Below are 12,997 nucleotides of genomic sequence, written 5' to 3'. Positions count from 1 at the left end.
GCCACTTATCTACCGGGTAACCTTGGTCAAGTCTCTTCACCACTCCATGACTCAGTTTCCCCTCCCGGCAGTTGTCTGTTTAGATGGCGCTTTTGCAGGGTAAGGGCTGCCTCCAGCTCTGCATTTGTACAGCCCCTGGTGCAAAGGAGCCTTAATCTTGGCAGCGGCCTCTAGTTTAAAGAGCAACTGCCCCAGTGGCTGGAAAATCAAGCCCAGCCTCTCCTGCCCTTCCAGCTTAGGTCGCCTCCCCTTCCCCCAGTCCTGCCGTACCTCAGCAATGACGAGCTTCCCTTTGAAGATGGCCAGGAAGTGACGCGGCTCCTTGCCCATGCTCACGCGCACCTGCACCGGCTCCCCGTTGAACTGCCGGTCCACTTCCACCGCCTGGTACGCAGAGGCAGCCAGCTCATCCTGTGTGGCATGGCGCCCCTGGGCATGCACAGAGGAGCCAGCTCAGAACAGCCACCCGGCAGTCTCCATGGCCCCCAACAGCTCACAGGTCAGCAGAGAAGGAGCACCAGTTACCTGCCAGATATACAGGATGTAGCGGGGCCGGTGGTTCACAGCATAGGTGTAAAGGACCAGGTAGCAGTCGCCACTGTAGAAGAAGCCATGCCATTGGTCTTCCACCAGCGCCAGCTCCAGGTTCTCAATCCGCCAGACCTAGTGCAACCATGCAAGAAAAGCGACGTTACCATGTGCATCGTAGTGCTGGGCAGGTGGGAGCTCCGGGCTGAGGATGGTCTTTGGAACGGGCATTACACGCAGAACCCCCGCCCTCCAGAGGCTCACAGGGAGCTTTGCTGATCGTTAGCATCAGGCCAGTGGAGAAGCCCCGGCCCTGCTCCTTGGGGGAAATTGGCCAGACACAGGCTCCCCAGTGGGGCAGGGACATGGGGGCGAGCAGGAGGTGTGGCCACCCCAATCGCTGGGCACAGAACTTCTCTGGGGCTAGGGTGGGGGGAGCCAGTTCCGCCAGCCCAGCCCGGGTGGGATATGACAGCACTGAGGGGCCTATGGGGGGGGGGCTGTGGGGGTGGACGGGATTGAATTCCTCCAGCTGCAGGGGAAGCGTGAGTGGTCCTAGGGCCACAGCAGGGAGGATGAAGTCTTCTGGTGCAGGGATAGCCAGCTTCCCTGGCGGGCGTCGGGCGGGGGGGGGTGCATGGAAGGTGCCCCTCCCAAAACGGACCTATTTTTAGCTCCTGTGCACAGCTCTGCTCTGAGATCAGCCCAACAGTCTTGGATCGGCACCAAGGGCCTGCTCAAGGCTGGACAGGGCGCCCCAGAGCTGCCACAAGCCACTCGGGTACGTGAACAATGTGGCATCTTCCTGTGTGCTGTGGCTTGCTGGTTTGGGCCCTGGGCTGCACCCCAGGGAGCAGAGGGGCCTGGATCCCTCAATCCCAGCAAGGTAGAGGGGCCTCCTGCCTGCAACCATGAGCGACGCTGGCCCTGCCAGGGAAACATCTGGCTTTAGTGCACCTCACATCTCATACCTCCACCTTCCCTTCCCCGTTGTCCACCATCCTCTCCTGGGCAGCCAGCTCAGGCTGAGCGTGCAGAAGCGTGACATCGAACTTCTCCTGGCTGACTTTGGCTGCATAGGAAAGCAGCGGGGTTTGGTAAACAGCCCGGCAAAAGGCAGCGGTGTCTGGCTTTTAGCCCCCAGCGTATACCCTGTGTCAAGGCTCAGCCCCACCCTGGCGCTTCGAGTGTGGAAGGTGAGGACCCACCAGAGGCTTTAAAGTGCCCTGCCACAAAAGGCTTCTGCTTAAAAAAAAGACAACTCTAAGATCACTGATTCTCTGACCCAGGTGAGCCACTGCCACCACCCACGTGCAGAAGCCCCTTTGAGAGCCCAGGAAGTCACACCTGGGAAGTCCCCGTGCGGGTAACTCTAAGCTCTTAACCCTCCCTTGGGAGAGAACATGAAAACAAACAGCAATTTCTTAACAGCTGACCTCTCAGGGGCAGGCACCTGCCTTCTAGGATGCAGGAAACAGCCCAGTGGCTTAAAAAGGTGATTTATTACCAAAACAAAGATGACCTCTTTGTGAGAACACCTAGCTGCAAAGTGTTGCAGAGCAACTAAAAAAAGGTGTAGGTTAAAGTCGAGCGAATGGCTTCCCTAGGACTCGGTTGACAAGTAACAGTGTATGGGGGTGCACATAAATCAGCCAGAGAAGTCCCACAAAGCAAACCCAAAACTGAAAAAAACAGCCTGATCACATCTGAAACATCCGCTTTCTATATCCGGTGCTGCAACGTTCAGCCCTTACAAGCTATGAATATTTCAGAAAAAACTTACCTGGTTCCTGACTCATTTCCTCCATCTCTCCCCTCCAGCCACACTAAGACAGCTGTGGCAGGTTACTGCTTCCAATTCAGATCTTACACTCTCTTCCCCTTGGCTCACCTGGCTGCCTGCCAGCACTTCCCTAGTTATTTACCCCTTGCCCAATTCTAACATTGCTCGTTCTCCACTCTTCATGCAAAGATTAATTAAAAGTGTAATAAATATAAATTATACTTGTTTGTGTAAGTGACTTTTCAAGATAAGAGCAACAAACATACATAATAACTGTATATTAACAACACCATCCTTAATGGTTACATCTAAATTATTAACTTTTTAAAAAATATTTAGTTTTCCCCAGCTCTAATTGCTTCCTTTCTGCATTTTACTCAGTTTTAAAACACTGAAGCCAAGCTACGCCTTCATCTTGCAAGGACTTCTGTTTCAGTAGTAGGCAGTCCCGTCGTGTCTGACAAAGACGTTTTGAGCTTGCCCAGGCTCATCGGTTGTGGACTTGCACGTGGATGAGGAGTCCAAGCTTTGAACGGCATGGGCGTTCACAGTGGAGGCAAGGGAATTGTCCTGAATCCCTAAGCAACTCCTCTAGGGTGGACTCTCCCAGGGCAAAAGGAATCCAGGTCGGCCTCGCAAGAGGTATTAAGACTGGGTGAAGGCCAACATTGCTCATGCTGGTTTAAAACCAGATCAGCTAGAGCAGCGTGCAAAAGACCGACCAGGCTGGCATGCTCTCGTACGACACGCATATGACAACTTTGAAGAGCAGCGACGCGTACGCCTCATTGATGCTCGCGAGAGGAAGAAAGCAACAGCGGCAGCCGCACCAGCAGAGCCAGGACTTATGTTTTAATATATTTAATAACTTAGACATTAAGAGATTTTCAGGGACCTGCTCTCTCTGGGTTTAACCTTTCACAGGGCATTTAGTTAACTGAATAGCTGGGAAGGCTAGAAGAGGGCAGTAGCCCTCCCATCCATCACTGAGACCTTGGCATGAGGAGTGAGAGGATAACTTAGGACAGTGGTTCTCAGCCAGAACTCTGCGGCACACTGGTGTGCCCTGAGAACTGTCCAAGCATGCCCTGAGAGTGCGTCAATTTCCCCTTGCCGCAGAACCACTGTCCGGGGAAAGTGACCACCCTGCACCAGCTGAAACTCAAGCAGCAAGGCTGCCTGAGTCCCAACTGGTGTGGGGTTGGTTAATTTCCTCCCCATGAGGTGGCTCTGAAATGCCGACCCTGCCAGAGCCCATTCATGCCGAGAGGCGGCCGAAATGCTGGTTCCCAGCCTGAATGGGCTGCCGGGGCGCCTGCCCGTGTTCCCTGCTGTGGCAAGAGGGGTAGAAGGGAGGGATGGAGGGTAGGAACCTGTTGGACCAGCAGTTTAAATGCTGTGTGCAGGCTCCAACAGGCCAGCGGGGAGGGGTGACGTTTCTGAGCAATTGATTCAGCTGAAGAAAGCGGGCGTGCCGTGGATGTGTTTGTCTCCTTGAAGTGCGCTGTGTTCCTGCAATGCTTGGGACCCACTGGCTTAGGAAACCATCACACAGGCCCCGGGTCTCAAGCCCCCAAGTCTCCCTGTGGACAGGTCGCCAGCTTCACCCTGTGGGCTCAGAGGAAGACAGTCGCCTGCAGCTCTAGCTCCAGGAGCAAGGAGGCTCTTCCTTACCCGTTTTGCCAATGCTGTGGGCTTTGCCCAGCCCCACCGTCTGGTCCCGGACAGTCCACTTCTGGAACAGCTGCTTGAACATGGCAGACTCGGCGCCATCGTGGACGGTCTCCACGTTGGTGCTGTAGGGGTAGCCCTTCATGTTGATGAACTCCTAAAAGCAGCAAGGTCAGTGGCGTGGTCTGGAGTTGTCAGGGCTGGTTCCCCACTCTGACACTCCGAGCTCCAAAACCTCAACACGTCCCTTGCTTTTATAGGCGCTGCTTAAACAAGTCCCCCAGGGTCACTGATTCCCCGATCCTGGGAGGTAGTCGCTGCTGCTACCACCAAGTGAAACCCCCCCGCCACTTTAAAATCCAAGAAGATAGACTTGGATAGTGCCCTGTGGGGTAAACCCCAAGCTCTTAACCCTCCCTTAGGAAAGATTTGGAAACAAAGAGCTGTAATCTGATAGCTGACCCTTTAGTCTAGGCATGAAAAAAGCCACTGATGCAGACATCAAATCGTTGCCTTAAAAAAGTAATTTATTAACCAAACGAGGTGAAAAGTAAATAAGCATACTTGGTTGCTGGGTATAATAAAGCAACGCAAAACATTATGGCTAGAGCACAGAGAATTACTTCCCTGGCATTCAGCTTAGAAGTTACAGAGTACAGGGGAAAAGTCATCAACCAGCCTGAGCAGTCCCACACCAAACCCACAATAAAATTAACCTGATTGCGTCTAACTAAACACATCCTTTCAGTTTACATGTCTATGGGCTGATTATGATGGGGCCAGGATATTTACTGGATTAAGCCTGCTTAAAATCACTCGTCTCATCAGTGTCTCTCTCCTCCAGCCCAGAACAAAGACGACTCAGCCTGCAGTTGTTTCTATTAAACAAATAGGATCCCTCTCTCCCCATTGGCTCACCTGGCTGCTTCCCACAGTGACCCTCTCTCTGGGGTTTAACCCTTTACAGGCATTCTGTTAACAGATGCCCAGGAAGGTGCTTCCACCAGGCAGCAGGAGTCAGGAGTCCTGCTTCAGCTTCAAGTCCTCAACTCACCGCCAGGTCCTCCCTGGCTCCACCCCACATGTCCACCCAATGGGGATCATGGTTAGTGGGACTCCGACCCCGCCTCTGTCCTACCAGAGCTTTGGCCATGGCTGTCTGCTTCTCTGCCTTAGTGGCTCCCTTCCCCTTCCAGACGTAGATCTTGGTCCCGCCTTGATCCAGGATGTAGCAGTCCTGGGGACAAAGAGGTTAAACCACTTACTGAGGTTGCTGGCTGGCCGCGTGTACGAATAGGGTTCTGGGGGTGGGGGCGTGGAATGGGGCAGAATTACAGCAGGAAGGAGCCAATGGGAACATTTTGCAATGCACCACGTGTCAGTTTGGGGGGCTTCCCAGGTGGCACCCCAGCACTCAGCACTGTCCAGCCGCAGTCACTGAATCGATAGGGAGGTAGGAGTTGAGAGACTGGATCAGCCCCCACAGCCGTCCAGCCGCGTCTCCGAGGGCAGCCAGTGCCAGACGCAGCAGAGGACAGGGTGAGAAGCCAGGAGAGGGGAAAATCGGTCCCCACCTCGCTCCCCCCCCGAGTCACAGAGCCATAGAATCCTAGTGCTGGGCAGGACCTCAGGAGGTCCCGTCCAGCCCCCTGCCCCAAGCAGCATCAACCCCCACTACAGAGGACTCCAGACAATTGGCTCCAGGCCCACAGGGGAGACAGGACGCGCGGAGATGGGCCACCAGCCAAACAAGGTGACAGGAGCGAAGCCGCCTGGGCTCAGGGGTGGTTTTTAAACTGCATCTGGAGAAAGCCCGGACGAGCCCTCCTCTCTCACTCACATCATGGCTCAACATGTCCTGCACCAGCGGCCTGGTGGCCTCTTCAAACACCTGCATTTTCCCTCCGGCGTCCGAGACGCTAGGGAAAGGAGAGGGGAGCGTTTATTCCCATTGGAGCTGGAGATGTTGTGGGGAGGGGAGGGGAGGGGAGGGGAGGGGAGCAGTCCCCGTGGAAATCCAATGGGAACATTCTCTGGGGCAATTCCCACCCACCCCTCATCCTACTCTCTGGGGCCTGGGGCTGGGTGGTCAGGGTCCATTCCAGCGATGCTGCTGCTGGAGATCCAGGAGAGGGAGTTGGTGGACTGGTGGGCTTGGGGCCGTGCCAGGAGTAGGGGCGTCGTGCCCACGGAAGCTGAAGGAAGATCTCCCGAGAAACAAAATCCAACCGGCTCCGTTGCATTTGGATCAGTCAAGGCCTGTGTGGGAGACGTGGCTGGACGGACGCCCTGGAGCCACCGAGATGCAGCCTCTGACGCGTGTCCCCTCTCACCCCACCTCGTCCTTCTCCCCGCTTACCGATAGAGCAGGACATTGGCCTTCTGGTGCCGGTCCACCACCTCATCGGGGGTGCCGGGTCTGATCTGCCGCGGCCTGTCCCCCAGCACACTCTGCAGCACCGTTGTCACCTCCGGGCTGGCTGCCTCCTTGTCGCCTTCCACCACCCGGACCTCCGCCCGTCCCCCGCGCTCGCGGTCACGGATGTCCTTAGCCAGCAGCATCGCCTAGGTGAGACCACCCCAAAAGAACCCTCGTGGGCTTCCTGCAGCGCACGGGGCAGACGCAGAAAGCCCCCTGCCCGGAGCTCCTGCACTGGCTGGCTAGACGGGCAAAGGCCAAGCGCAGCTCAGTTACAAGCGAAGCCCATTCCCACGCTCGCCTGGGTCTCAGCACAGAGGAATCAGCCCTGGCCGAATGCCCTGCCACGGGATCGTGCCATGTACCCACCTCCAGGCCTGGTTCTGAGCCAGACCCGGGGGAGGGGAACGCTCAAAACGTCTCTCCCCTACAGCAGAGGGGGGAACCAGGACCCCAAGTGGGTCAGGGGGTGGGGGAGTCCTACCTTCAGCCGCTCCCTGGTGTTGCTCTCGGGGCCATTCCACTGAAGAATCAACTTGCCCAGGTCCAGCAGGAAGACGTCACCCAGGTTGAAACTGTCCCAGCTCAGCTCCACCTGAATGAATGGGGAGGAGGCGCTGGGGCTGCCGGTGCGGCAGCAGGGGCAGGGAGGCAGCTGCCAGGCGAGTCAGGAGGGCCGAGCAGAGGCCGTATTGGCAGGGGGGTGGGAAGGGCCATGGGGTGGCCTCCACACTGCAGGAGCCAGGCGGGTGGAGGAGGAGCGCTTACCAGTGGGCAGGTGGCAGCTGCACCAGCCTGCAGGCAGGGACCAGCGGCCTAGGGCGTGCCAGGATGGCAGCGGCTGTGCTGGCAGCAGGGAATCAGGTGGGCACTGGGGCTGCAGGGAGGCCATGGCGGCTGGGGCAGGAAGGGGTGGTGGCCGCATTGGCCAGCTCAGCTCCCAGCTCACCTCGGTGGCCGTGACGTTGCGTCTCCCCTTGACACGCAGCAGGCGCTTGATGTTGCAGACGTTGGTCTCCACGTGCGTCATCCTGGAGGCCGTGCCGCCCTTCTTGTAGCTGGGCCAGGGAGAGGGAGGATGGTGAGCACCTGGGTGCCCAAGCGCTCGGTGACAGGAACAGCGACTGAGGAGCACGCGGGGGGAGGCCGGGCCAACCAGCCAGGGAGTCAGTGGGGACAGGCCTGAAGGTGCCAGGACCCTTCTCAGCCTGGCAAGCGCAGCCCCATCCGCCCCCAGCTTGGAAGCGGCTTAGCCACAGAGTGAGGCAACGCTTGCAGGCTGGTGTGCGCCGGCTGCGTGGGGTGCACAGCTGGGAGTTCCCTCTGAGCCCTGGGATGTCCCCGCTCGGGGGCTGGAGTGGGGGAAATCTCACGCCAAGCTGGAGAATTGGTGGGCCAGGTCCCCCCTCACCACCGTCATTGACTCACATGATGCCCTGCTTGAAGTAGCCTTTGAAGAGGTCTGACTCATGGCCCTGCACCTCGCGGTGCTGCACCGGGGACCCGCCCAGGTAGTTGTCCAACTGGGTGGTGTAGATGGCGGCACAGCCCTGCTCGTCCTGCGAGGAGCTCTGCCCCACCCAGTAGTGGATGTCGTAGGCCAGGCCGCTGCCTGCACGCCGGGTCTGCAGCAGGACAGAGCCTGAGTCGTCACCCTGCACCTGCCCCGCCCATCAGACCAGCCTGCAGGGACGAGCCACACCTGCAGCCCAGCCAGCACATGCCCTGGCTCACCCCTGCATGGGAGGGAAAAGTTCTTCCTGCCACCTGGGTCCCTGCTAATGTTTTTCTATCCAGGGCGGAATAAATTTTGTTATATGCACCGAGGCATGTGCAGATGTCCACCACCAATAGAAACTCACCCTGCCAGCTGTGGGCGCTGTGCTGATCAGCACTTGACTCTCTCCTGGGCAGCCGCCCAATTGATCAGCTTACAGGGAACACTACCTGCCCCCATGCCCCCAGCAGCTTGACACTGCCTGCCCCGAAGCAGGACCTGCCTTGCCCTCCTTGCAGAATCCTCTCTCCCAGTGCAATCGCCTTCGAATCCTGGGGCAGGGAGTTCCACAGGTTAATGGGACATTGCATGGAATAGTGCCTTGCGTATTCCTGCTGCTGCCTTCCCCTCCGGCTTTTCATGGTCTTTGACCATCTCTGCAGCTCCCCCAGGGCAGAGGAAGGAAAAGGACCAGCTCCGCCTGGCAAAGCAGCCTCCCCGCTCTGTCTGTGTGCCCCAGGCCCGGCAGGGGTAAAGCACAGCAGGGGCCAGGAGCCCCACAACTGTCACCCCCTGCCCTGTGCGGCAGAGATGCTTCTAGTGCCAGCACCTGGCACAATGCCCAGCAGGTCGGGAGGTGGGGATTAATGAACCCCACCAGCGGGGACTTCTACAGATCTGGGAGGGCACTCACCGAGAGCAGCACGTAGCAGTCGCCCTCATAGAAACTGCCGTGGAATTTCGGAGGCACCTGCACCAGGTCCATTTTCTGGGAGGAGGCAGAAGGGCATTGGGATAGTGCAGCCCCCCCCCCGACCTTAGTGTGGCACCTGCCAGGGCTCTCACAGCAGCCCCTCACCCCCCTGCAACTCAGCCTTGGTGCAGGGGGTGCACTGAAAGCACCGTGCCTGCCAAACCCACCCCAGGGGCTGCCCTGATGCACCCAACAGGGCAGGAAAAAGAAGAACCGGGAGGGAGGGACCCAGCTGGGCCGGCAGGAAGCTGGACAGACGCCCAGAGAGCTGGGAGTGAGTGCTAGCCAGCTGGTCTGCAACGGGCATGCAGTGACCGGAGACAGCGGAGGGAGGGGGCCAGCGGTTTATGGAAGTACTGAATATCCATGACTGACTGCAGCCACCTCTGGGGCGGAGCACGGCAGCGCTTTATGGCAATGCTACACATCCACCATGGGCTGCGGCCACCTCTGGGGCAGAGCATGGCAGCAGCCAGCAATGCTACACCGTAGGCTGGGACCAGAAGCAGAGAGGAACGTTCGTTCCAGCGGGCACCCATTGGAGACCTTCGGGAACATACAGCCAGCCCAGGACTGAGGCCAGGGCACCGCCCCAGCCCCCAGGAAAGGCAAAACAGAGCGTCCCACTGGACACACCTCTAAGCCAGCTCAGCCCCCTCCCTCCTGTGCCCTGCAGGGCTCCCAGGCCAGACCTCCTCAGCTTGGGAGGTAACGGGAGCCCAGCCCATGGTGGGAACCCACCCCAGCCCCTCCCGCTCACCTCCACCCTCCAGATGACAATGCCGGGCGTGTTGGTCACAGCCTTGAACGCGCTGCTCAGAGCCATCCTGCCCCGCGCCACGGCCGTTCCAGGGAACTGCAGGGTGAGAAAGGACAGTCAGCCGGGAGCCCTGCCCAGCCCAAAAGTCCAGCCCCTGCCCCACCGGCCTGAGCACAGCCGCCACGTCCCTGCAGAGCCAAGCAAAGGCAGCCGGCCCCACGCAGGCCCTGGCATCGTGCACTTTGGGTGGGGCTGGGGGGGTGGGAAACTGACACAGGAGGGTTCCTCGCTCACAGAGAGGGACCCCCATGTAGCTCAGCAGGAGACCAACCCTCACATGCACCAGGGCTGGGACGCAAGGGCTGGCTGGGGCCCAGCAGAGGTGGCAGTGCCTTGTGGGTAGCGCACGCAAGGGCGGGGTACTGGGAGCTTCAGCTGCCAATGCCCAGGCAGAGGCCCACCTGCCCCAGCTGCCCCATAGATGGAGGGATCTGCCCCACGCCCACCAACTCAGGGGCTCACCCCTCCCCCAGGGATGCTACAGGCTTGCCCCTGGGTTTGGGGGCATCCCCTTGGTGCACACGATCACCAGCTCCACCAGATGCTCCCCACCAGCCCCGACCCCAAGACCCACCAGCCGAGGTTTGAGGGCCTCCCTGGCCCCTTTCAGGAGGAATTCTCCTCTCTGCCCAGGCAGGCCTCCCTCACCCACCGCAGCAGCGGGAACCTGCTGGGCCACGTGGGATCCACCCAGCTGGGTCCTGGGCCATGCAAACCAGAGCCAGGCCAAACAGCACACCCACTCGGCACGGCACTCCCCTCCCGCAGCCCTGCCTGCTCAGCTCAGGAGCCGGCCGGATTTCTAAGCCCTGGCGTGTCTCCCAGTGCCCCACAGGAGCCTGAGGCAGCGCTAGTGGCCTGGCTGGACTGGGAGCATCTGGCTTCCTTTACAGGGGTCCAGGGAGTCACCCGGCCCGCCCACCAGGGAGCCGACCCACCAGCACCCTGCAGATACTTACAAACACCGCAGGGATCGCGCCCAGCCACTGCCACTGGCCTGGGTGCAGCCAGGGCGTGGCTCTGTTCTAACCCACACTGGCACTGCAGGGAGGCGACTGTCCTGCCTGCAGGCTCTGGAGGAGACGGGGTTAGGGGCTGGGCTCATGGCGGCCCACACTGTAACCGCTCACCCCCACCCTCCTCCCTCGCTTTTCACTGAGTGAAGCCAAATGCTGGAACCAGCCCCGGCGCCGTGGGCCACCACAGCTGGGTTGGATTAGCCAGGAATGTGCTGGTTTCGGGGCTGAGGCTGCAGGCGAATCCTGCCGTTGCATTTAACCGCCCCTGTGCTGGGACTCTGCTTTTGCAACAAGGTGGGGGGGTGCCTACTGCTGAGGCCCACCCCCCGAGGTGAGCAGCTGGGCCCAGAGTGCCCCTCCCCACCAGGCACCATCCATCCTAGGATAACACCCTTGGCATGGCGCCCTCTGGCCATCGCCCTGCCAGACGTGGTTGGCACCGGTCCCTGTGCCTCGGGTGCAAGCGATGGCTGCTCTCAGACCCCCTCCAGCCTGGTGAGATCTACCTTGAGTCAGTTTCCAGTCGCTTTTCCCAGGCTTCTCTCATTCAGCAGCCGCTCGCTGGCTGTGCGCACCATGAGCCCGGCTGAAATCAGGGCTTCCCTGTGCCCCACAGATCAGGGGGGCAGCCAGCCCAAGGCAGGACGGTCCCCCAAGGCTGCTCATTCGGGGGGTTGTCCCCCTCCACTTCCCCAAGTTGTCCTCACCTGAATTCGCCGCCGTCCCCTGCAAGTGGATGATGAGACCACCCCCTGGACCAGCCACTGGCAGGAGCCCCAGGCCGCTGCTGCCCTCACCCGGCACGCCTGGTCCTGCACGTTAGATTTGCCTGAGTTTGCATCTGGGCCAGCTGTCGGGGCCCTGGCCAGGGATCACCAGACCAGGCACAGGCTTGCCATAGGCAAAGCAGAGGGAAAGCAGCTATCTGTTCCTATTCAAAGCAATGCAGGCGGCTGCGGGTGGGTCAGAGATGCCAAACCCCACACTGCCTGGTCCGCTGCCTTCCACGCCCATTGATTTCTCTGAAGTGCTCTGGCTGATTAATAATTCAAGGAGAGAGGGGGAAGAACAAACCACATGTGAGTGATGCACACGGAACCGAGGCAGGAGGAGACTCGTGGGGGTTAGGAGCTGCTCCCTCCCCTTGCCCTGCAGCAAGGAGGCAGTAGGGATGGCTGGGGGTGGGGGGAACCTGACAGCTGAGTCCGGGTGCCAGCAGCAAAACCAGCAGCTATGCAAGAGGCCAGTGCGAGGTTCCCTTTCATTTTTTTTCCCATCCATATGCGGAATAAATGTTGTTATATGCACTGAGGGATGTGCGGTCGTGCACCAGCAATAGACACACATGGTGCCCGCTGTGGGCGCTCGGCTAGTCAGCTGGTCAGCACCTGAATCTCTCCTGGGCTGCTGCCCAAGTGCTCAGCTTACAGGGAACAACAGCCAGAGTCAGGGCCAGGCCATGGAAAAGGGAAAGGGGCCCTGAGACTTGAGGAGTCTCACCCAACCTCCCCCTCCACTGGAGGGCTTGGCCTCCCCATGGCCCCTCCAGCCCCTGCCCCGCTGAAGGGGCAACCGGCACGTCAGGAGCACCCCAGCTCTGCCAGACCAGCTGGTGCTGCTGAGGGGTAAGCACCCCAGGCCTTGCAGCTAGTGTTCCCTGCAAGCTGAGCACTTGGGCAGCCAGCCAGAAGAGACTCAGCGCCTGCCCAGCCCATCAGCAGAGTGCCCCCAGCTGCAGCTTGTGTCTCTCTATTGCTGGCGCACGGCCGCACAGGCCTCGGTGAACATCAGAAAATTTACTCCGCCCTTGGATGGCAAAAATCAGCGGGAACTGTGGCCCACAGCTGCAGGATGGCCTGTGCTGCCGACCCAGGAGCAGCTCCTCCTGCCTAAAGCCAGGAGGTCACCAGCATTGGCCCGGCGCTGGGGGGCCCCTTCCCTGCCCTAGAGGCCGCCGTGTGCCGCATGGCTGGAATCACTAGCGAATGTGCCCACAGAGCTGCCTGCGGGAAATGAGCACTGGCCAGGCCCAGGGAGGAACCCCGAGGCAGGGTCTCTGCCTGCTGCAGCCCGAGGCTGCTCAAAAACAGATCATGGCTGGGGGTGGGAGAATTTGGCGCTGCTCATGCCCCTAGACCAATCATGGCAGCTCTGATTGGCTAGAAGCCGGCCAATGAGAGCTGCAAGGATTGGCCTGGGGGCAAAGCAGCATGCCGAATCTCCCCCCCACAGCCACATGCAGAGAGGCACATGGAGCAGCCTGGGGTAAGCGCCTCTTGGCCACAG

At 59.6% G+C, this 12,997-nt stretch overlaps 1 protein-coding gene across 3 annotated transcripts in view; it reads right to left on the bottom strand.

Annotated features, from left to right (window-relative positions):
* Window positions 1-12,997, bottom strand: part of AVIL (advillin) — a 20,966-nt gene extending 7,969 nt beyond the window's left edge. For all 3 annotated transcript variants that reach the window (XR_012642834.1, XM_074980443.1, XM_074980444.1), the window contains exons 1-12: window positions 9,633-12,997; window positions 8,813-8,887; window positions 7,830-8,026; window positions 7,351-7,459; window positions 6,886-6,996; window positions 6,342-6,547; window positions 5,823-5,901; window positions 5,121-5,219; window positions 3,986-4,139; window positions 1,500-1,600; window positions 526-663; window positions 271-429 (exon numbers count right to left, since the gene is read on the bottom strand). Coding sequence is in view for 2 of the 3 variants with exons in the window: in XM_074980443.1 (XP_074836544.1) it covers window positions 271-429; window positions 526-663; window positions 1,500-1,600; window positions 3,986-4,139; window positions 5,121-5,219; window positions 5,823-5,901; window positions 6,342-6,547; window positions 6,886-6,996; window positions 7,351-7,459; window positions 7,830-8,026; window positions 8,813-8,887; window positions 9,633-9,698 (1,494 nt within the window). In the remaining variant the exon portion in view is untranslated. The remainder of the gene's footprint in view (window positions 1-270; window positions 430-525; window positions 664-1,499; window positions 1,601-3,985; window positions 4,140-5,120; window positions 5,220-5,822; window positions 5,902-6,341; window positions 6,548-6,885; window positions 6,997-7,350; window positions 7,460-7,829; window positions 8,027-8,812; window positions 8,888-9,632) is intronic.

The sequence above is a fragment of the Carettochelys insculpta genome, chromosome 29 (genome assembly GCF_033958435.1).
Source record: "Carettochelys insculpta isolate YL-2023 chromosome 29, ASM3395843v1, whole genome shotgun sequence".
Classification (NCBI taxonomy): domain Eukaryota; kingdom Metazoa; phylum Chordata; order Testudines; family Carettochelyidae; genus Carettochelys; species Carettochelys insculpta.
The sequence above is the reverse complement of the archived record's forward strand: the minus strand, read 5'-3'. Positions and strand labels throughout refer to the sequence as shown.